The following is a 25,065-nucleotide window of genomic DNA, read 5'->3' on the forward strand; positions in this document are numbered from 1 at the left end:
CATCTCCTGTGTGCAAAGGCACTGTACCAAGGCACCATCTTTATCTCATAGCTTCTCACAGGCCCTGTTACACCACTTTATGAGTGAGAAATCTAAAGCTCTGAGACACTAAGCACTAGAGCCAGGATTTAAACCCAGGTCTGATGAACTCCCAAGGCCATGCTCTTTCAACTCTGACTGCTGCCAGTCCCAGGGAAGCAGGTAACTGCAGAAAGAACACGGCTTTTTTCCCTAGAGAGTGGGGATCCTACTCCCTGCCCCTCATGTTCTGCTCCCATGACACACAATGACTCCAGAAAGTGATATAAGCCACATTATGTGTAATTGCGTGTTGCAAATGCATTGAAATTGTTTTGTATTTTTTACTATTTTATTGCAGAGATAGTGATCCAGACATATCAATGTGGTCCAATTCTTGTCATTTCTACTGTTGGTTGAAACAATGAAGAATCCACCCAGGTGAACACTTACGCTTGGTTGGAAGGCAGGTGAAGAAGAGCCTAGAAATCCTCATCTGAGAACCTGGGAATACTGGTACATTGCCATATTATCATAAAGAGCAAGAAAGAAGAGATACATGGCGTCATAACCAAGAAATACTAACAAATGCGCACAGCAGGAAACAAGAGCTAGTACATTTGTGAGTTATATTCCTATTATGGGAAATCCTGGTGGTGTGGTGGTTAAGTGGTATGGCTGCTAACCAAAAGGTCGGCAGTTTGAATCCACCAGGTGCTCCTTGGAAGCTCTATGGGGTAGCTCTACTCCGTCCTGTAAGGTTGCTATCAGTCGGAATCGACTCAACAGTAATGGGTTTAGTTTGGTTTGGTTTTATTTCTATTACGCTTCTGTTACCATATACTGATTTAAGCATATGCTGAGACCCTGCAGCCCTGCTTACCAGGAAGCCATGTGGTCATCACTCAGGATAAAAGAGTAAGACTAAGATGCACCTGAGACCGGAAGCTCACGCGCTAGTATTCTAAATGGGTTTGCTACTTGGGATAATGTAGGTAAAGTACCTACCACAGTACCTGTCAAACAGGAGTACCTTCCTTCCAACCCCTACTACCTGCTGTAGATATTAGCCAGCCCTCAGCCTTGAGCTCTGGCAGGTGTCTATTTAAATTATACCAACAGATAAAGTCATATGACCGGAAATGACCTTAGCTGACATCCAGCCTGGCCTCTTTCACTTGGGGTTAGGTGCTGGTTTAGCTAAAGCACACTCTGGTCAAATCCCATTATGGGGAAGTGCACAGGACATGCAAGCAGTGGGATTTTATTAGACAGTTAGAAATCACATTAGCTCAAGCTTAAGTAGACGGAAACAACCAGGCTTCCTACAGTGCGTCAGCAAGAAAACAATTTGTTTTTGGCACACCCTAGAAGAAGGAGGAGGTGTCATTCACACGGTCTCACCCCCACACCTTTTTCTGAAATCTTTGAGATTTGCATCTGTGGTCAAGTTTGTGAGATTTCTATAAAACCTGTTTATCCATTGATGGGATTAGAGCATTTGAAATTGGAGAGTTGAAGGGATGCTGGATAGCAGAATAATATTGAGTGGTAAAAACTTCACTTGTGCCTCATTTGAATTCTCTTCTCACCATTTCACAGACTCCAGAGTTAGTTATTTTCACCAGAGACAAGGGCTTAGACAAGAATCTGTGAATGTCCAGTCTATACATCCAACGGGATGTCTGTGACGGCCATGTTTCTCACCAGGCCCTCTTCACGTGGCCTAAGAGGCAAATGTTTCAGCTATTCATTCTAAGCCTCCTCTTCTGGCCCCGCCAGCTCCTCCACCCTTCCAAAAGCAAAGCCACCTCTAGACCAGGAGCACTCCCAGTCCCAGGAGCAGGACGGAGAGAACAGATGTGGAGAACACAAACAGAACACAAGATCAGCTTCTGAGGAGGGATGGCTGAAAGTCCTTCCCAGCATCCAAAGAAAGGATCCCAAGTCCAAGAACAGCGAGAAAAAAAGAGGAGAATTTTCTCTTTGCTTCAGAGCAACACATGCTAGCACTTTACAGATTCTGGCATGTGTCAGCATTTCTGAAGTAAACTCTGTTTTCTTTAGATGAAAGAGATTTAAAGAAAAGCAAACAGACTAAGAACTCAATGAAAATGGCTTTGACCATTCACATGTAAGCTGGAGAAGCAAGAAAGAACAAAAATCAATTGCTTCTGATTTATGTATTCATTCATTTGTCCATCTCCTTTCCCTCTACTGTGAAAGGAGGCTGTCTTCCACAATTTTGCAAGTCATTAATCTTTACAAAGAAAAAAGTAATAATAATCCAAATCTCCCATTGGTGGCCCAGCTTCCTGGCGCAGGAAATACATGTTTAATTGGTTATCCTATTGCACATAGATTATGTAAGAAAAAAAGAGGACTGATTTTGCCCATTCAATGTTTTGCCAGTGTGTACAATCAAGGGGCCACTGTAACATGTCGTCTGGTGTATTTGGGATCAGATGTCACGTTAAAAGCAACTGCAAGGCTTTGTCTTATTGATAGCATTATTTCTTAATCCAAGTTGCAGCTACACTGGTTGCCATTTTATTATTCTTAAGACCTTTTCGTAGGTTTTACATATTTCGTATGGTTAAATCCTCAAATCTTTTAGAACAGATTCTATTCTAGGCTGTTTAGTGCTCAGGGCAGAGGAGGAAAGTTAGAAAAGCCAAAGAGTAAATTGCAATAAAGAGCATAAATTGCAATAAAGAGCAGAAAATGTAGAAGGCCAATTTTGGAAGGGGTATTAAAAGTTTTGAGCCTATTCCAAATAACTGAGATCTAGTAAAAGAGGACTGATGTCATTATCATCCCCATACCCACAGACACACAATTATTGAATTCACCTGTTGGAACGGGGTGATGAGTTAGCCAAATGAAACTCATTAGACACCACCACCACATGGCATCATTTGACCACCTCCAAAGAGTGTACTTACAAACCCTCTCCTCCCACCATTCATCCTTACATAGAGAGCCTCACCCCTAAAATACGGGAGACCATGAGGAGTTGTGACTTTGTGCCCTGTGTCCCCAGTATTTGGGGGGACATGTTGTGAAAGGCTCAAGTCTTCCAGCCCAAAGAGCTGAGGGAGCCAAGTGCTTTCCCTTCGGGGCATAGCCCCCAAGTCCCCTTATTGACACTGCCAAGAATCCATGAATGTCCCCCATCTGCAAAGTCAACCGGCCATCTGTGTCAGATGTGCTTCACACTGGACCCTTCTCACGAGGACTAGGTAACAAATATGGCGGCTACTCATTCTCCATGCTTCTCCCCGCCCTGCCAAGATTCTCTCTGCGGTGGCACTAAACCAACTCTTCCACCCCCTGCTCAGAGACAGAGGAGGAAAAGGGGAAAGATGGCCTTAATATAAATGTCAGTCTTAATTCCAAGCCTCCTAGAGCCCAAGTCTGCCACCATCTCCTTGTTCCTATCTGGACAAGTTTTATTTTCTGTCCTTCCCTTCTACCCTGACTTCTCAGTCCTCACCATCGTTAAAAGGCATTAAGTGAGCCAAGGACGGAGAGAAGAGGGTGTAAAAAGACAAGAAAAGGAAAATCCAACTATAAGAAAATCTATACCTCGTCTAATCAGCCACTGGGGAGCCGAAGTTCCCTCTCCCCACGATTTTTTGCCTGGGTAAGGAGCTGGAGAAAGAAGTAGCAGTTCTGTAAAAACTCTAGACAGATAAGATTCTGAAATTTGGCAACTTATTCGTTTCATTTCTGAATACCGTTAGACCAACTGGCTTTACTTCCTTCCCAACACACATGCAACCCCCCACGGGGGCCTCCGCAGAGAAGCTGCCACGTCACCAAAGCCCACTCTGCACACTAGCCTGCGAGAAACCCTTGTTTAGTTGGCCTTGCCTGGTATGTCAAAACCTTCCCTCTGCTCCACCAAAGTTAACCCATGGCTGTTCCCTTTTGCTGATTAAAGGTTACTGTAATATGTCCCAGCCAAGGCGGGGAGAGAGTGACCCAAAAGACAAAGAAAATCAACACAAGAGAAGAAGGATGAGAGGTCACACTTTCCTACCTTCACCCGACGACCCCGAGAGATCAATGATCACATATACTCTTCCTTCTGGCTCCAGGTCAATCTGCAATTAAGAAAACAACAGTGATTCTGTTAGTGCATTGTGTGGGCAGCCCAAGATTTTCACATTTCCACCCCAACCTGCTGAAACCCAGAGTCACAGCCCCACTGCATTTGTCAGCCTACAATGCGGCAAGTGTTGGGGGAACTGGAAAGGAAGGAGAACCAGGGTTTACAAACGCCCGCTTCAGGCCAGCGCTGTACCAGGAGGTCTCTGCATACCCAGCCAGGGGGTGATTTTGCTCCCTAGGGAACAAACACTTGGCAATGTCTAGTGACAGTTTTGATTGTCAAGAATGGGGGTGGGGGTTGCTATAGGCATCTAATGGGGAGAGCCAGGGATGCTGCTAAATATCCTACAATGCATAGGACGGTTCCCACCACCACCCCACCCCCAGACAAAGAATTATCCAGCCCAAAATGTTGACAGTGCTGAGGTTGAGAAACCCTGTGTTCTCCCATTTTATAGATAAGGAAATAGTATTCAAAGTTGCATGGTGAGTGGCCAAGCTGAGATTTTTATGCCAAGACTGTCTAAAGAAACCCAGAAACTGTCTCTCAGGGGAAAGAAGAGAGGCCTAAGACACTACCCTTACATTCAAGGTGCTTACAGTCTAATTGGGGAGTTAAAAAATGGGGAACAAATTAATGATGAAGCCAAATGCTGAGCCCAAATTAAGGACGAGGTACAGAATTTTTTTTTTTTTTTTATAGAGAATAACTTTATTAGTTAATCTCTGATGAGACTGAGAACATTGCAGAAGAGCCGTAGACTTCATGGAGACAAGAAAGGGAAGGCATTCCCGGTGTAAGAAACACCATAAGGAAAGGTTAGTGTGTGTGTGTGGTGCTTGCGTGAGATCGAGGGACTCCCGGCTCAGGTTGCGTGTTGGGAACACACCTGTTTTGCAAACCCCAGATTCCACGAGAGCTGTAAAGAGAATCAATACAGCTATTTCCATCAATATGCTCCACCCACTCTAACCTGCTCCCTTCCCACCTCCAGCCCTACCTAATGACTTCGACTCTACAGAATCAGCCTTGTGAGATCACAGGACTGGAGAAAAGTCAGACAGACTGGGCCTCTTCTAGTGAAGACGTCTTTGCAAGGTCAGAATGATCCTTATAGAAGCTGTGTTCTCCGTGAGAAAGACATAGTAATTCAGAAAACCCTGGATCACAAAGCACCCCCTGTGGCCTATCCCCACCTCTACAGCCTATCTGTCTGCAGAAATGTAACTGGATCAGAAGTGCCAGGCCTGTCTTCTCCCAAAAATCAAACCCAGTGCCGTTGATTCGATCCTGACTCATAGCAACCCTATAAGACAGAGTAGAACTGCCCCGTAGAGTTTCCAAGGAGCACCTGGTGGATTTGAACTGCCAACCCTTTGGTTAGCAGCCATAGCACTTAACCACTACACCACCAGTCTTTTCCCAACAAGCTGCAAATTCCTTGAGGGCAGGAGCCACTCCTTTTCTTTTTTCAATGGTCCCCAACGAAGAGCAGGCACACATTTGGCAATTAATACTTAGGAAGGGTCAGCCTGATGACAGCTCCTTCCCCTCCAAGGTTGAGGTCAATTGTCACCTCCTCTCTGAAGCCTTGCCAGATATGTCCAATCAAGAGTCATTGCTCCCTCATCTGTGGTACCAGTTTACCGTATATATCTTAATCATGGCTCCTATTAAATTGTCAGACCTTGTCCATGTATCTAGCTCCCCTGCTAGGCAGAGAGTATGATAATCGTATTTGCACCCCTAGTGCTTAGCTGGGGCCCTGGTGGCACAGTGGTTAAGTGTTCAGCTGCTAACCAAAAAGGTCAGCAGTTCAAATCCACCAGCCGCTCCTTGTAAACCCTATGGGGCAGTTCTACTCTGTCCTATAGGGTCACTATGAGTTGGAACCTACTCAATGGCAACGGGTTTAGTGCTTGGCTGGAGTCCCTGAGTGGTGTAAAAGATTAATGTACTCAGCATCAAACTGAAAGGTTGGTAGTCTGAGTCCACCCAGAGGCAACTCAGAAGAAAGGCCTGATGATCAATTTCTGAAAAAATCAGCCACTGAAAACCCCATGGAATTAAGTAGAAAATGCAGGTCTACTCTGAGTAGAGGTCTATCACATGGAACTGAGTAGAAAACCCAGCTCTACTCCAACACGCACAGGGTCGCCATGAGTTGGCGTTCACCCCACGGCAACTGGATAGTGCTTAGCTCATCGTTACTCAATAAACACTCAGCATCCCCGGAGGTGGAAAGAGCCTTTATGTTCAGAACTTCTAGAACCCGTTCTAGGATCCTTCACCTCTCCAAGTCACAGAAGAGAAGGCAGGCACACACCTACATCTGAGACAGAGGGGAACGCTAGAGGGGAAGCAGAGGCAGCTACACCACGTGCATCATAGACTCCCTGTTAGGCAAATAAACTCAACGGAAACTGACCTTCTCCAGTTCCCTCCCTCAACAGTTCAATCTACACACAGTCCAGGTTCCCAGAGCCATTCCTGAGCCCCACTTTATTTCCAGACTCAGTCCTTTGTGGTTGAGAAGCACTTAAGAATTCCCTCAAAATGTAGTTTTCATCAGCCGGGGTCTTCAGTGCCTCAAAGGCTTGGCCACTGACATTATTTTGGGCTCTGCATAAGGGCAGGAGTGAGATAAGGCAGTCAGTGGGGCCTGTAATGTTCCTCCGTCGTCCCAGACCACTACACACCAGAGCAGGTCCTATATTCATTGCCATTGAGTCGATGCTGACTCTTAGTGACCCTACAGAGCAGACCCCAGGGCTTCTTTTACTACTTCTTAAGTTCGAAATGAGTCCTTGGGTGATGCCAACATTTAACACAATAGGCAGCCAACCAAAAAGTCAGTGGTTCAAGTCCACCCAGAAGTGCCTCAGAATAAAGGCCTCGTGATCTACTTCTGAAAAATCAGCCATCGAAAATCCTATGGAGCCCAGTGCTACTCTGACACACATGGGGTCACCATGAGTTGGAGCTGACTCGATGGCAACTAGTTTGGGTTTTTTTGGCGCTTGAGATCTGAATGGGAATCAAAGAACAAACTGGTGCTTCCACTGGATAAAAACTGGTCCCTTCTGCCCCCGAGAGTCTATGACTTTAGGTTTCGGGGTACAGAAAATGTTTTCAGAATCCTCACCATTAATACTGACCCCACCACAAATATAACCTGGACCCTGTGCTGAATTAACAAACAGGAAAACCAGCCACTGGTTCCAGTGAATGGAGCCAAACCAGAATGCTGTCCCTGCCAAAGTTCAAAAATATCAGGGGCCCTCTTATCCAAAAGTATGGAATTTAAATAATGTATGCCTTTCAGAGCTTAGACCATCCCTATTAAACCCTGCAGGCAAAATGAAACACTTTCTCATATCCTCCAAGTCAAAGATTTCCCATGGCTGTGGTCTTTATTGGCGAAGTACAATGCTATCTGTGAAAAGCGGGGAGGAAAACAGCAAAGGAATGAGATGAGCTTTGAGGGCTATCCAAAGGCAGGCAGTGTGCCTATCTCTCCCGCGGGGGACCGGGTGCTGGTGGCAGGGAGGGGCAGGTCACGGACGATAAAACGGATTAGGATATTAACATTCAAGATAGCAATCAGAACCCATTTTAGCACCCACTGCTGCCTCGATGCTGGCGAGCTGCATTTCCAAACAGAAAAATAGAAATTAAGTTATTAAACATGCCAAAAGCAACAAAAGAGCTGTGCAGCCTGGGCAGATGGCTGCAGAGTGCTGGCCCAGCCCCAGCCGAGTGAGGAGGCTCTGAGCATCCATTGAGAGTGGTGGGACTTCAACGCTGCTAATTGGAGCGGTGGTGGAGAGTGTGGGGGTAACTGCACGGTCAAATTCGTTTAATCACAAATTCTGCTCACGGTTTCAGGCCTGGATAATGAAGCAATGTAGTGTCCAGCCCTGTCCAACCCCTATAAGCTGCCAATCACAGCCACCACCAGGCAGCTGGCAGGACATAAAAGCAGGCCTCCTACCTCCTCCCATCCCAGGGTTAGTTCTGAACCTCTCCTTCTGTGCTCCAGGTTCTTTCCAGTTCTCCCAGATACAGCCATATTTATCAAATCTTCTGGAACCTATTGGACTTGTCTTCCCAGCTGCTATCTGTTTTCTTTGACTGCAAATTCTCTTTCCAACTCCAATGCCTTTGGCTATCCCTCCAGCTAGAGTCAAAAACAAAGCTGGAGTAGATGGTGAGAGGAAAGGGAGACTCGCACAGACTTTGGAGTCAGACAGACCAGGGCTGAATCCTAGTTCCCTCACTTAACCAGGTGAGTAACCTCAGAAAATGATTTAACCCCTCTGAGCCTCAGCCTTAGTTTTGCCATCCATGAAATGGGTTGTTGGGAACATTACATGAAGCATACATGTGAAGCACCTGGAACTGAGGAGAGGCTCGGTATGTGGTAGTGAACAGTGAGGTTAAACAAATCTGAGTTGCTCTCAGCTCTGAGACTTACTGGCCATGTGGCCTGATGCAAGGACTACCTTCTCTAAGTCTCAGACTGCTGGGCAGTGAAATGGAGCTAATAACAGGTCCTATGTCATTTGGGGAAACCCTGGTGGTGTAGTGGTTGAGACTTATGGCTACTAACCAAAAAGTCAGCAGTTTCAATCCACCAGGTCCTTGGAAACTCTATGGGGCAGTTCTACTCTGTCCCATAGGGTCGCTATGAGTCATATGAACTCAACGGCAGTAGCTTGGGTTTGGTTTGGGTTTTATGTCATTTGGGCTGTTGTGAGGTTAAATAAAATAATCCGTGTAAAGTGCTCAGCATGGTGCCCGGCACAAAATACTCAGTCATTTTTGGTGCTGTTTTACTAAAAAGCCAAGTCTTCTGCTTCTCAGCCCAATTTTTTCCCACACTATATCAATCTTCCCTTAACAAAAAAAAGACATTCTTCGGTGCAAAGTTGACGATATTTTATGATATTCCAGGACATTTGACGCCCTTACAGTGTTGTCGCGAATATCAAATAAAGAACTACAGCGAAACCCGTGACAGCCGGAACTCAACAGGGCTGCCCTGTTTTTCCAGGTCTCGAAAGTTTTCTGCCTTTGACAGGGTGCAGGCTTACCACTTTTCTCTTGTTCATTTTAGTGGAAAATATTTGAGTTTTCCTTCTTTGACAGGTTTCCGCCTTACATGGGTTCCGGCCTTTTCAGGTTTTACTACAGGTATCATAAGACAAGAAAAAAAAAAAATTTTTTTTTTTTTTTATCATAAGACAAGAGTGCTATATCCAGCCTGAGAGAAACCCAGTGCAAGAAAGGGTCCATCACAGGCCATCAGAAGACCGTCTGGTCTCCTGAGAGAAGGGAAAGGGGAAGGGAAGGGCCCACGCATATTCTGAGCACCTCCTATGCCTAGACACCATGTTAGTGATTTACCTATATTAGCTCATTTAATCTCTTGTGAGGCTGACAATACTATCCTTACTTTTCAGATGAAAAAACTGAGCTCAGAGACCCTTGCAGTCTATCAAGATTGCAAAGTCAATAAGCCGAGAGTCCCACTCAGGTCTGCCTGGAGCACAAGAGAGGTGACCAGTGGAGCTCACAAGTCCCTGCCCAGCCCATGAGGTCTTCTCCAACAACCCAGTCCAAAGCAAGGTCTCCTTCCTCTAACCCTCTGGCTCTTTAATTGACTGGCATCCCCAGCCAGATCCTTTTAAGGCAGGGCCATGTCTCAAACACCTTGACCTCCCACAGAGCACCTGGTGAAGACATGGGCACAAGCAGGAGATCAATTCTTTTGCGTTAACAGTGAAGAGCGAGCCCACACCGTAGACACCCATGAAAAAGTAATCTCTGAAAACTAAGAAGACTCTCAGATGCTTTTTTCCTGGGTGTTGCTCAACCATTTGCAAAGTGCTTTACACATATGATTTCACGTCTTCCTCAAAATGAAACCATTAGGTAACAAGTATTATTTGTTGCTAGTTGCCATTGAGTCAATTCCAAGGAATCTCAAAACAGTTAAGCGCTCAGCTACTGTTGAAAGGTTGGCAGTTCGAACCCACCTGGAGGCACCTCAGAAGACAGGCCTGGAAATCTGTTCCTGAAAGGTCACAGCCTTAAAAACCCTGTGGAGCAGTTCTACTCTGCACACATGGGGTCACCATAACAAGGTTTATGTCGTTAGGTGCTGCTGAGTCAGCTCCAGCTCATAGCGACACTATGCACAACAGAGCTAAACACTGACCGGTCCTGCGCCATCCTCACAATTGTTGCTATGCTTGAGCTCACTGTTGCAACCTCTGAGTCAATCCATCTTGTTGAGGGTCTTCCTCTTTTTCACTGACCCTCTACTTTACCAAGCATGATGTCCTTCTCCAGGGACTGATCCCTCCTGACAACATGTCCAAAGTATGTGAGAAGCAGTCTCACCGCCCTTGCTTCCAAGGAGCATTCTGGTTGTACTTCTTCCAAGACAGATTTGTTCGTTCTTTTGGCAGTCCATGGTATATTCAATATTCTTCGCCAACACTACAATTCGAAGGCGTCAATTTTTCTTCGGTCTTCCTTATTCACTGTCTGGCTTTCATATGCATATGATGCGATTGAAAATACCACGGCTTGGGTCAGGCGCACCTTAGTCCTCAAGGTGACATATTTGCTTTTTAACACCATAAAGAGATCTCTTGCAGCCGATTTGCCCAACGCAAGGAGTCTTTTGATTTCTTGACTGCTGCTTCCATGAGCATTGATTGTGGAGCCTTGTAAAATGAAATCCTTGACAACCTCAATCTTTTCTCTATTTGTCATGATGTTACTAATTGATCCAGTTGTGAGAATTTTTCTTATACGTGCCATTTTATATATGAGAAAACTGGTGTCAAGGAAGGTAAGGGCCCAATACGTCTCATGGCTAGTAAGAGCACACTGTGCTGCACGGCTCCAGGGGGCACTATTCCCATGGTAGTCTTTGTCACGGAGGCCCTAGAGTTGTGCAGCAGAGGGGTAAGTACACAGATGGAGCTCACACCCTCAACTCCTTCCACCACACCACACCTACTGAGCAGGAGCACAGACAACTGGGACAGCAAAATCTGAAGGACTCCATGATGAGTCACTGAGCAACCTACTTACATACTACTGCTTTGTGGTGCTGTCACCCCCCAGTGAACACCACATGCCTGTGTTTTGAGGGTGATTGGGTTCAAGGGAAGGGAGGTCAGAAATTCAAGGTCAAGCTTCTTCCTAACCATAGGCTCAACTTTCATCAGAGACCACTAAGCAAACCTTTCCTCAGAACAGTCTGCAAGGGTCACACATGCCCAATTTGAGTTTCACTTCCCTTTCCATCTGTTGTGAGACACTAGGACTTGGGGAGAAGCAAAAGTAGGAAGAGGGTCTGCAGTGTGATGTATCACTTTTATATGGCCTTTCCTGTCATGGTCTTGTAACTCCCACCCCTATGCAAATATGGTAATTGTGGCCCACCAATGGGACTAGCCAGTTTTGCCATTCTACTAGGTAGAATGAGCCATCCCAGAGGTGAAAAGAAAAGACCTCACCACCACCAAGGAAGAAGAGCCAAGAGTGGAGTGTGTCCTTTGGACCCAGGATACCTGCACTGAGAAGCTCCTGGAACCAGAAGGCCGAGAGAGAGAGAGAGAGAGCTCTAACACTGAAGATGGCAAGAAACAGTGGTAGAGGCACAGTAGCAGGAAAGACCAGCAGGAAACAGTGCAGTGGGCTTCCCGGCTCACTGGTTCAGAAAGCTGAGTACCTTTGGGCAGAAGGGTTGCTGGCAGATTGGGGTGCCTCTGGACACTTGGTGGAGCTAGGCTTGCTGACCCACAGAGCTAGAGCTGAGCGCCTTCGGGCCGAGGCTTACTGGCAGAATGGGGTGCCTCAGGGTTCTTATTAGAAGAGCTAAAAGAGCTTTGTAACACTCGCCTGAGGAGGGCAGAGGCCCAGGGCCAGGGAGAGACCTGCCTACTTGCATGGCTGAGAAGAGGCTGTCCTGATGGAAGAACTGTATCCTGAGCATTCCTGAGCCTGAATTGTAACCTGTTGCTTGCCAATAAACCCCATAACTGTGAGTATTGTCTGTATGCTCTGTGTGGCCATTGCAATCAATTATCAAATTCAGCAGAGAAGTAGAGAGTGCCATGGGAGGGACAGATGGTGTCAGAATTGATGAAGATGGTGGAGAGGGGAGGCATGTTTGACCTCCTCCTCGTAGGAATCAGCCTTGGGCTGTTGTTCTTGATTCTCCTTCCCTCTTGTGAAGTTAGAGGAGGTCAGACGTCTCTGTCACGCCATTCTTATGGGGTCAGAAAACGGTGATAAACTAAGCAGAGAAGGAAGAAGAGAGGCTGGTGTTGCAAGTCCTAGCCTGTTACTCTTTTTCTTTTTTCTTGGAGTACTGGGGTGCATGGGGAGGGGAGGAGAAGGGAGGAAACCATTAAGAAAGAAGACTCAGGGGTTCTTTCCCAAAGCAGAGGCCCCACTTCCCAAGTCCCACACCCCCTTGAGCACAGACCATCTCCATGAATACAAAAAGGGTGTCCTACAGCATCCCCAGAAGCACCCAGGAAGGAAGGGGTGAACTGGGCAGGGCAGGGCGCGTCTGTGCAGCAGACACCCTCCCAGTTTCTGCTTTTAGAAAGCACAAAACATTGAGAGACTAAGATGGGCAACTCTTATGTTGGTTTATAAGTTCACAACTGATTACATTAAAGACTTCATTTGGGGAAGACTTTGCTATTAGCCCTACTGGTAGAGTTCACTGGCAGGTTGAAAACCAGAGGATGCCCATGGAATCAAATATTTTAAGGGTCCCACCCTGCTAACAGATTTACAACAGGGCTTACTTTCATAAAATAAGGGGAGGAGGATTAGTTCTCCCCTTACATCACAGTGCAAAGACACAACTAGGGCTTTAGTGCCAACCCCTGTGGGGAGGGACCCTGTCTGTCATCTCTTCTGTCTCCACCACAAGCATTTCATCTATGTTTGCACGTGTTGGTTAATGAATGGATAACGTTACTTTAAACTACTTCAATATATGAAAAAACTAGATCTGCACAAATGAATTATGGAGATGACTGACTTCATATGATCTTATACTTTATATAAAAGAAGAATTGACCAGCATACAAATGTTTATGGTGGTTTTATCTATAGCATCCCCAAATTGGAAACAATCCAAATGTCCAACATAGGTATAAACAGAGAAAGGATAAACAGCCATGCTGCACCCCTATAAACCAAACCAAACGTGTTGCCGTCAAGTTGATTCTGACTCATAGCGACCCTATAGGACAGAGTAGAACTGTCCCATAGGGCTTCCAAGGAGCAGCTATTGGATTTGAACTGCTGACCTTTTGGTTAGCAGCCAAGCTCTTAACCAGCACACCACCAGGGCTCCTGCATCCACATAGTGGAATTTAACCACTATGGAGAGGAATGGACTACTGAGACATGACATATACATTTTGTATAACATACAGATGTTATACAAAAGAAGCCAAATGCAAAAGAGTATATATTGTCTGCTTTCACCTGTATGATGTTCTAGAAAAGGCAAAAGTAACCCAAGGTGACATAAAGCACGTCAGTGGTCCCCAGAGGGGTGGGGGTGCGGACTGGTCATAAAGGGGGACAAGAGAACATTTGGGATGATGAAAAATTTTCTCTATCTGAATCATGGTGGTGGTCATGTGAATATGTACATTTGTCAAAATCCATCGAGGCGTGCGGACACTTTGAATGGTTGCACTTTACGTCAATTACACTTCATAAAGTAGCTTTTAAAGGGAAAAAAGAAGTCATCATAAAGATTCCCCCACAAGCTTCCCTTAAATAACAAATCGTCTTCCCACCCTCAGAGCATTTAAAATTTCATACTCCACTTTTAAAAATAAAAGCATTCCTTGGGTGCATTTCCAGCACGCTCCTGTCACACAACATAACGTACACCTACCTGTGTAGGCACAGGTAGTCACATACACCCCCATGTGTGCAAAACACACGCTCAGGCACACAGCTGAGCCACCTTCATCTGTCTTCTGTGATCAAAATACAATAATCGTAGGAAAAGCACACCGAAAATGTACTCCCAGTGCCTGTTCAATTATTTAAATCTACCTCTGCATGTGAGTCTCAGTTTCCTTGGATACAAAACAAAATAATTAGACCAAATGCTCTAAAGGTCTTGTTCTTTTGTGTGTGTGTGTGTGCTTTAAGTGAAAGTTTACAAATCAAGTCAGTCTCGCATACAAAAATTTCTACACACCTTGCTATATACTCCTAGTTGCTCTCCCCGTAATGAGACAGCACACTCCTTCCTTCCACCCTGTATTCCCCGTGTCCATTCAGCCAGCTTCTGTCCCCCTTGGCCTTCCCCTCTCCCCTCTAGACAGGAGCTGCCCACATAGTCTCATGTCTACTTAAGCCAAGAAGCTCACTCCTCACCAGTATCATTTTCTATCTTATAGTCCAGTCCAATCCCTGTCTGAAGAGTTGGCTTTGGGAATGGTTCCGGTCTCGGGCTAACAGAAGGCCTGGGGACCATGACCTCCGGGGTCCTTCTAGTCTCAGTCAGACCATTAAGTCTGGTCTTTTTATGAGAATTTGAGGTCTGCATCCCACTGCTCTCTTGATCCATCAGGGATTCTCCACTGTGTTCCCTGTCAGGGCAGTCATTGATTATAGCTGGGCACCATCTAGTTCTTCTGGTCTCAGGCTGATGTAGTCTATGATTTATGTGGCCCTTTCTGTCTCTTGGGCTCATAATTACCTTGTGTGTTTGATGTTCTTCATTCTCCTTTGCTCCAAGTAGGCTGAGACCAATTGATGCATCTTAGGTTGCCGCTTGCTAGCATTCTAAAAGGTCTCGTAACGACCTAAATACCCATGAATAGAGGATTGCTTAAATAAATTATATGAGTCAGAATCGACTCGACAGCACTGGGTTTCTGGGTAAATAAATTACAGTACATCCTTCCAGTAAATGACTATGAAACCCCTAAAAAAAAATGAGAGAGATCTAAGTGTGCCCACGATATGGAACTGTGTCCAAGATGTATAAAAGAGGGCAAAAACAGCAAGGTGTAATGTGTTTCTTATGCTACCATGTGTATAAAATGGGTGCGATCTTGTTCGGCATCCATTAGCCTGGAAGGAGTCTTATGCAACAAGAAACAGGAGTTGCCTCAAGAGACGGGAAACCGTAAGATTAGAGACTAGAACTAGGAAACGGGGGAGGGGGCTTCCTCTTCTCCATTTCATTGTGTGCCCTTTTAAACCATTTGATTTAAATCATGCTCCTAAGTTAACTTGTTACAAAATTTAAATCGACTCCTTTTAAAAAAGCTAAAACGTCCCTTTTGGATCATTAGCTATTTCTAACCTCCAACCCCGTAGAGGGCAGCTTGTTTCAGTTCCCAGACACACCTTAAACACCCCTCCAAACTGGCTGACACCTTGCTTTCCCACCACCCAGGGACAGCTCACGAGAACCAACTGGGCAGCAGCCATCATCTCATTGCACGGCTCCTGTGGGCCAGAGTGGTCCTGGGTTACAGATCCTAGCTCTCAGCCTGCCGCGAACAGAGTAAACTCGAGTTAGCACCTGCTTCCTCTTTTCAACAGGCTCAGAACTGGACCCGAAAGCCAGCTCCCTCACGATGACAGAGGTGGCTAAAAACAAATAACTCTACGTGTACGCAAATGCTTTCCTGAGCTGAGAAAACAACCAAAGGTGCCAAAACAAATACTGGGAGTATGTAAGGGTTTATAAACCATCGCCCCATCACAGTCTAGTTTTTCTGTCATCTTTGAGGGAAATGGCAATGGATGATGGTGCATCCTAAGAGGAAAACATAAGAGCAAAAAGTAGATAGTATAGCCACTTAGCCCAGACACCTGGATCGGAGGTAAAAAATACCTCACTACCAATGTGCACTTTCAGTATTTTGTCTTGCACTGCTCTCTCGTTAGGTGTATTTGGATGTGTGTTTCATTTTACATTTACTGGGTAAGTGCCCAGTGTATCACAGTGATTGAGGAAAAAAGACTCTGAAGCTAGACTGCCTGGGTTCAAATCCCAGCTCTACCTGATAGAAGCTGTGTGGCTTGCCTCGATTTCCTCATGGACGAATTGATCAGCAGCACCTGCTTCCTAGTGCTGGGGGGATTGAGCTTGCAAATGACAGCACAGCTGTCAGGTCACTATTGGCCACATCCTTCCTTCTCTGTGGCTCCACAGCACTTGACCCAGGGCTGGGCACAAGGCCGGTAATCAATAAACACTCCAGGTGGAACCGAATGAATCCATGCAAAACAGAGGCAAGCTTAGTCAGGAACTCAAGATGTTCCAAACAGAAAAACGATCTTCATACCAACAACTTCTCTATCTCTGTAATATCACAACCTAGCAGAGCCTTTCCCCAACATCTGCTTACAAAAGAGGTTTAGTTCCCGACTCCCTTCAAAATCCAAGATGTTATAATTGTTATTCATCACTTTGAGCTCCTCAAGGAAGCAAATGGTGTTTTATTCATAATAATAATCACAACTCTGATAAACCAGCAGTTGCTGGCCAGTCAGTTCCAACCCCTGGTGACCTCGTGTGTGTCCGAGTCGAACTGAGTTCCAGAGGGTTTTCAGCCATTGATTTTTCAGAAGTAAGTCTTCAGGTCTTTCTTCCAAAGTGCCTTTGGGTAGACTTGAACCATCATCTTTTGGTGGACAGCAAGCCAAGTAATATACTCGGCACTTATCCACCTTAACCCCAGTTCCCTCCTATATAAAATGGCTGTAATGATACTTTTTAGTATTTACGCCAACAAGGGACTCTGCAATTCTTTAATGAGTATTTCACATGCTTGGTGAAGGAGGCAATATCCTCATCCTTAACCACTTCATGGATGAGAAAATTGAAGCTTAGGAGTTAAACAACTTGCCCACATTCTCACAATGTGAGGAAGAGGACCTAGATTAAAATGCAGGGTTCTCCAACTGGAGAACGAGTGTTCCTAACTGTTACCTTGGAGCAGGTTGCTGCCCCACTAAGGAAGGTGCTCAGAGATTCTGTGGACAGAACGAGTTGTGAGCTGGTTACCCAGCCCACACTGTACGCCCAATAACTGTGCTGCTTCTTGGGCCAGAGCAATGAAAGTAAAGCTTCTTTCCTTGTCCTCTGGAGCTCACAGTTTAAGGCACGCCATCCACAAACCGGAGCCCTGGTGGCACAGTGGTTAAGAGCTCGGCTGCTAACTAAAAGGTCAGCAGTTTGAATCCACCAGCTGTTCTTTGGAAGCCTATGGGGCAGTTCTGCTCTGTCCTATAGGGTTGCTATGAGTCTAAACTGACTCGACGGCAACGGGTTTTATCCATGAACCAGGCTCACTGCAGAAGAGCTGGGAGGCTCAGACAACAAAGCACAAATACAATGCAAGGATGCCTGACCTCAGGGAATAAATGCCCTCCTGGAAGTATGCCTGTATTCAGATTTTCTGTATATCACATCCTATTTACCATTGCTTCTCATCATATAGTTAGAACCATGCCCTGTGAGGAAAGTAACAGCTTTATAAAAACCATAGAAGCATGAAATTTAAAAGTCATAAGCAACTTAAAAATCACTTAGTTCAAATAAGCAAAGAAATATAAATGAAAACAAATGTAAGGTCTCCTTTTTTTTTTTTTTTTTTCTTTTGTCTATTAAATCAACCAAAGTTTCTTTGGGGTTACATAGTTCTGTGCTGATTGTTCATTGAAATCAAACCCAAATCTAAGCATCATGATATGTTCAGTTTAAAAAAAATCAAACATTACAGGCAAGTTTAAAATGAAACACAGCAGTTCCCTGCCCCGTGACTCCCCAGAGGGAACCAATTTTAATAATTTCTATTTGGGTTTTTCTGGTGGTCATTGCCATGTCCCTAAATAAAATGTTTATACCTCAATTTCCTGACTTCTCATTTTAGACACTATCTCAGTTATCTAGTGCTGCTATAACAGAAATACCAAGAGTGTATGGCTTAACAAAGAGAAGTTTATTTTCTCACAGTAAAGGAGGCTAAAGGCCCAAATTAAGGGTGTCAGCTCCAGGGGAAGGCTTTCTCTCTGTGTGGGCCTTCTCGTCAATCTTCCCCCAGACTAGGAGCTTCCCTGTGCAGGGACCTTGGGTCCAAAGGACACACTCTGCTCCCGGCACTGCTTTCTGAGTGGTATGAGGTCCTCCCTCCCTGCTCGTTTCCCTTTACTTTTTATCTCTTGATAGATAAAAGGTGGTGCAGGCCACACTTCAGGGAAACTCCCTTTACATTGGATCTTGGATCGGGGATGTGACCTGGTAAGGGTGTTACAATCCCACCCTAATCCTTTTTAACATAAAGTTACATCACAAAACGGAGGGCAACCACAGAATACTGGAAATCATGGCTTAACCAAGCTGATACACACATTTTTTGGGGAGACACAATTCAACCCATGACAGGTATGTTCTCTTGCCTCACAGACCTAGCTCTCAGCATGTGGCATTTTCTCGTGTACTGATCTCTACCTGGGTATGTTTGTGACAGATGAAGACTTGGTTCATTCACCAGCTCAAGCCTCTTCCTCCCTCCACAAAATAATTATACATCACAACTTTCAGTTCCTCCTTTGTTCTTCTCTACAACTGCAAAAAGCAATCTAAAATGTCCATTTCTTGTTCCACTGACTATAGACAATATCCCTTGACCTTCTACTTGGTAACAAGAGGACAGTTATACCTCCCCCTCCATCCTCTGCCCACTCCTTTCACCTCCTCATGTCGGTCATTTTTGTCTTTACTGTTAGACTATCAAGGTTGTTAACACTGGCCTTCTGTTCTCTAACTATAGTTAAGTTCCATGTTTTGTCTACGCATTGATTCCAAAATCTGAAAATTAATAGTGTTTAGTTATTATGACTTTATAATTATTACTAGACTCGCCTATAAACATGCTAATATTGTATTTTCTTTCCCACGAGATAACACATGTGCCACTCAATGGTGACTATACCTAGCATCAAATTCAAATGGATCTTTCTTTCTTCACTCTACCAATTGCCTTTCTCCCCCACGTGTCTGTCAGTTTGTCGTACTGTGGGGGTTTGCGTGTTGCTGTGATGCTGGAAGCTACTCAAATACCAGCAGGATCACCCATGGTAGACAGGTTTCAGCTGAGCTTCCAGACTAAGACGGACTAGGAAGAAGGACCTGGAGGTCTACTTTTGAAAAAAATTAGCCAGGGAAAACCTTATGAATAAAAGCAGAACATTGTCTGATATAATGCCGGAAGATGAGCCCCTCAGGTTGGAAGGCACTCAAAATGTGACTAGGGAAGAGGTGCCTCCTCAAAGTAGAGTCAACCTTAATGACGTGGACGGAGTCAAGCTTCTGGGACCTTCATTTCCTGATGTGGCACAACTCAAAATGAGAAGAAACAGCTGCAAACATTCACTAATAACCAGAATGTGGAATGTAGTAAGTAGGGGTCCAAGAAAATTGGAAATCATCAAAAATAAAATGGAATGCATAAAGATTGACATCCTAGGCATTAGTGAGCTGAAATGGACTGATATTGGCAATTATGAATCAGACAATCATACAGTCTACTACGCTGAGAATGACAACCTGAAGAGGAATGGTGTCGCATTCATCATTAAAAACATTTCAAGATCTACCCTGAAGTACGACGCTGTCAGTGACAGGATAACATCCATACACCTACAAGGAAGACCAATTAATAGGACTACTACTCAAATTTACACACCAAACACTGAGGCCAAAGATGAAGAAATTGAAGATTTTTACCAACTTCTGCAGTGTGAAATTGACTGAACATGCAATCAAAATGCATTGATAATTACTGCAGATTGGAATGCGAAAGCTAGAAACAAAGAAGAAGGATCTGTAGTTGGAAAATACGGCTTTGGTGATGGAAATGATGCCAGAGAACACATGATAGAATTGTGCAAGACCAATGACTTCTTCGTTGCAAATACATTTTTTTCAACAACATGAACGGCGACTTTTTTTTTTTTTATACATGTGGACCTCGCCAGATGGAATACACAGGAATCAAATTAACTACATCTGTGGAGACAACGGAAGAGCTCATTATCATCAGTCAGAACAAGGCCAGGGGTCAACTGCAGACCAGACCATCAATTGTTCATATGCAAGTTCAAGTTGAGGTTGAAGAACATTAGAACAAGTCCATTAAAGCCAAATACAACCTTCAGTATATCCCACCTGAATTTAGCAACCATCTCAAGAATAGATTAGATGTGTTGAACACCAGTGATCAAAGACCAGACGAGTCTCTTCTGATATCCATTTTGGTTTTTTCTTTCTTTCCTGTCTTTGTAATGGCCTCTTTCTTTCTTGTATGATGTCCTTAATGTCACTCTACAGCTCATCTGGTCTTCAGTTATCAGTGTTCTGAAACTTCACACTGATGTGTCTCAGGGTTTTTTTTGGATTCCTTGTGCTGAATGAAACAGAACTTATGAAAGGTAGTCTTGTTCTTTGATATTGGCCTCTTCTCCATTTTCCCTATTTTCTTTCTTAAACTCCTGTTAATCAAATGTTGGACCAACAGCATTAATCTCTCTGTCTCTTACCACTTGTTATATATTTTCCATTTCGTTTGTCTTTTTACTCCATGTCCTAGGAGATTTACTTGACTTCACCTTACAACCCTCCCACTGGACTTTTTTTCTGACAATAAGTTGTTGAATTTTCAGACGTGCTTCCCTATTTTCTGATGGTTTCTTTTTCAAAGCAACCTTTTTTTGTTCTGTTCCGTTTTTCGTTTTAGGGGTGCAATATTTCCTCGAATGTTTCTGAGGATACTGGCCTAATCTGCCTTAGAGCTAGAGTGTGGGAGCCTGCCATTGTAGCAGCAGACTGATGAGTAAGAAATGGTTTCCTCAAAGAGCTAATACCCACACTAGCTTTACTAGTTCTCTCTGCACTATTGCACCATGTCTTTTGGAAAAGAACCCTCCACTGTTTTACCCTGGAAGTCAGAGGCTGGTTCTAAGTCCTTCTGCAGGGAGGGCAGGGAGTATACAGACCCTCAAATGGTCACCTTCTTTTCAAGCTGCACATCTCACTCCTGCCCTCTGGAGCCTCCAAGACTAGAGATCCTTTAGGATTCTACAGAGCAGCTGTAGGACCTTCTGCACATGTTCCGGGCCATGGCTCCCGTAGCACCTCTGTTCTGCTCTGTTGGTTGCTACTCTCCCATCTACCATCATCTCCCAGAAATACAATGAAATAGTTTGATGATGGCCTCTTCCTTCTTACTTGATTGCTTCATATTTTTACTCCATTTCTTCCTTTTCTGTTATTGAGATGGTGTGTTGAATGGGCAAAGAAACAAATACATTTGCTCCAAACACCACCTTGAATGGAAATTCCAAAGACATGTCTTAAATGGTATTATCCAGTGCTGGATATAGGCACTCTTACACACTGCTGATAAGAGTGTAAATCGGCACAAAATTTGTAGAGAGCCTTTTGGAATCATAGAATAGAAATCCTTTGACCTAGCAATTCCACTTCTGGGAATTTATCCCACATCACACATGTGGAAAAAGATTTAGATACAAGGATAATCACTACAGCATTTTCAAGAGTATAAAATTAGAAACTAATGTTTGATAATTGCAAATTACTTAAATTAATTATTCAAACTATTAGATACCATGCTGCCATCAAAAATAATGTTGTAGAATATTGATGACATGGAAAGATAGTCACAACATGGTATTGAGCGGGAAAACACATATTATAAAGGAAAATGTACTCTGTGGTCCAATTTCGTAAAAATAAAATGCATAGAGGTAGGTATGTACACAAAGGAGAAAAAAGTTATCTATGGGGGAACGGAATAATGTGTGATTTATTTTTCCACCTTTATATTTTTTATTTTCTATTTTTTAGCTTTCTACATATCTTATGCTTTCTACTATAATATTTTTAATAAGAAAATAAGGCAAGAAATTTGTTGTTGCTTTAACGACATTACATTGCTCAATCCCCTCATTTATGGGTAAGGAAACTGAGGCACCGTCTGGTTTAGCAATCCATTCAGGCACCTCAGCAAATTACCCACAGTAGGAAAAAAGTAGGATTCAATTATCCTGATTTTCAGTCCAAGGTACAATGTAAAAATAAGACAAATTAATTTGAATTTATATATTTCTTTAAAAGTGTAATTTTCTGGTTAATGGTAACAGCACGACTCAATCCTAGTTATCAGCTACAAATGAGAAATAGCCAGGATTATTCCTTAGTTTGACACAACTTAAACACATTAAGAAAAAGCTTCACTAGGCCAACCAAGGGGAATATTTTCTGAGGTGCCGTCGAGTCAACTCCAGCTTGAACTCATGGCAACCTCATGTGTGTCAGAGTAGAACTGTACTCCATAGGGTTTTCAATGGCTGATTTTTTGGAGGTAGATTGCCAGGTCTTTCTTCAGAGGCTCTTCTGGGTGGACTGGAACTACCAACCTTTCCATTAACAGCCAAGCAGATTAACCATTTGTACCACCCAGGGACTCCTAAATACAATACACTACATTTAAAATTGTTTGCTTTGATCCAATTTCCTCATACTCTGTTACCTCCCAACTATCTTTCATGCAATAAGCTGGCATAACAACATACACTGTATTGACCAGGGGATGAGCAAACTTTTCTGCTACAGCATAACCACAGACTGCCTATCACCTAGCCATTCAGAGTTGCCATCTTTAATTCTACAGGAATTCTTTTGAATATATTCTCCCATTTATCTTGAATGTTCTATAAAACAGGGGGAAAATGAAAATGCTGAAACTAGGAAAACCAAGCAGAGATCTCAAACGTAGGCAATATAGAGAAAAATGGAATTTATTAGGCACTCAAAATCAGTGAAACTTTACCTTCCATTGTTTGATCGTGAAGGGCCGCCCCAGTCTAGGGGTCTTACATAATATACAGAATATATGCCATGTTAACCTAAAATCCAAACAATTCTGAATTTCTAAACAAATCTAGCCCTAAGGGTTTTGGATAAGAGATGTGGGTCTGTATTTTGATCCAGGAGACTGGAGGAGTGAGGGCTGAGCCCTGAGCAGCCTATGTATCTAGACCTAAAAGATGAGGAACCTATCAAAATTCAGTCACAAGTTGAATTTCGCAGGAAAAGATCAAATTTTTTTAAATTTCTTAGATTTTGTATCAGAAAGGTGAAGAAGATATAAATAAGAAGTTTGGCATAGCTTTTAGTTTTCTGGGATAGAGCCTTTCTTAATAGGTAATCTCAAATGATCCCTCCTGAATGCTCAACTGGTTCCCTCCCCCATAAATGAATAGGTTAAGTTTGCAGGTAAGAATTATAAATGAAAATAGGGACTATTTTCTGAAAATCTGTTCCCCTTACATGTTCAGTGCTCATTTGCTACAACTTTATGAGGCCCCAGGTCTTTTAAATTGAACAGGCTAATGCAGCTGGACACACAAACTAGAGGGACATGTGTCAGAGCCCATGCCAACATCTGAAGTAGAAGGGAAGATATTTCCTGAAGCATACAGCAAAGGGGATCTGCAAATGGCCTGTTCAAGCTCCGAACATCACAATAATTCCTTAATTTGCAACTATCTATCCTGGATATTAGATTTCCATGTGATATTTTGAACCAGCAGAAAAAGAGTTATTATCACACCTATGTCACGTTGTAGACCATATAAGAGCAATTCTATGAACCCACACCCAGTTTGTGAAGACATTTTAAAGCCATTTACAATAATTAATTAATTAAGGAGGGGGAGGGATGTGAAATAAACAGAAAGAATAAACAACTGCCCAAGCACAAAGAAAGTTATCGGCCTTTCAATGACATCAAAGGAAAATAAATTTTATTCGTTTCAAGTCTACCCATATAATAGTTAACTGTTTGCTTGTTGCCCAGATAACTGTCTCTTAGTTTTAGTTAATAATCTCTTCTACTGTGTTGACCCTTTTGTTGGTTTTCATCTAGAGTATTCCATGCCTTATTTGCAAACAGACAGCTTTCAAAGTTTGAGTTTTGTGAGTATGTGCTAATTTATAGAAGGTAAATTCCTGATACAAGAAGGAGCCAGCCCTGCAGGTATCCGGGGGAAGAGTGTAGCAGGTAGAGGAGACAGCAAGCATGAAGGGTTGGAGGTGGGAGAGGACTTGGCCTTTGGCAGGAGTGGAAGGAGATCAATGGGATCAGGACAGAGTGAGGGGTAGGGCAGTAGAAGACAAGGTGGGAGAGGTTGCAGGCAGCCAGGCAATACAGGACCCTTAACGTCATGGGAAGGACTCTGGCTCTGAGGCAGATGGGGGGCCAGGAGGGTTCAAGCTGAGCAGTGACATGCTCTGATGTACACTCTGAAAGAATCCCTCTGGCTGGTGGCTGGAGATTAACTGGTAGTCACAGTAGGGAAACAAGGAGGCCACTTGGGAGGCTATCACAATAATCCAAGCAAGAAATGATGGCTAACAAGGGCTGAAAGCAATGGAAGTGATGAGGAGTGGTCAGATTCTGTGTATATTTGGAAGGTAAAGCCAGAGCATTTGCTGATGGATTGGATGTGGCGTGTGGGATGCGGAGAACACTCAGGGAGGGCACGAAGATTTGGGGCCTGAGCAGAACATGGAGCAGTCCTTAGCTGAGCCGGAGAAGGCTGTGAGCAGAGGAGGGCAGCAGGGAGCATCAGGAGCTGGGTTTGGACAGGCAACATTGAAAATGCCTATGAGACAGCCAAGGGCAATTGGATGTACGAATCTGAAGTTCAGAGGAAAGGTTTAAGCTTAAGGTCTGAATTTGTTAGTCACCAGACAGGTGGTACAGATCCACAATCCCTGACAAGCAATCATGATATCCAGAAAGCTCTAAAAA

General features: G+C 44.0%; 1 protein-coding gene across 2 annotated transcripts in view; it reads right to left on the reverse strand.

The window, feature by feature from the left end:
- The window catches only part of PRKCE (protein kinase C epsilon), a 628,435-nt gene that overhangs the window by 386,376 nt on the left and 216,994 nt on the right, over positions 1-25,065 (reverse strand). The window contains exons 1-2 of one of the 2 annotated variants that reach the window (XM_064277140.1): positions 9,232-9,318; positions 4,064-4,127 (exon numbers count right to left, since the gene is read on the reverse strand). In XM_064277140.1, the coding sequence (XP_064133210.1) occupies positions 4,064-4,127; positions 9,232-9,249 (82 nt within the window). In that variant the 5' untranslated portion in view covers positions 9,250-9,318. Of the gene's footprint in view, positions 1-4,063; positions 4,128-9,231; positions 9,319-25,065 lie in introns of those variants that run through there. The other variant, XM_064277139.1, reaches the window with a different exon arrangement.

Source organism: Loxodonta africana, chromosome 26 (genome assembly GCF_030014295.1).
Source record: "Loxodonta africana isolate mLoxAfr1 chromosome 26, mLoxAfr1.hap2, whole genome shotgun sequence".
Taxonomy (NCBI): domain Eukaryota; kingdom Metazoa; phylum Chordata; class Mammalia; order Proboscidea; family Elephantidae; genus Loxodonta; species Loxodonta africana.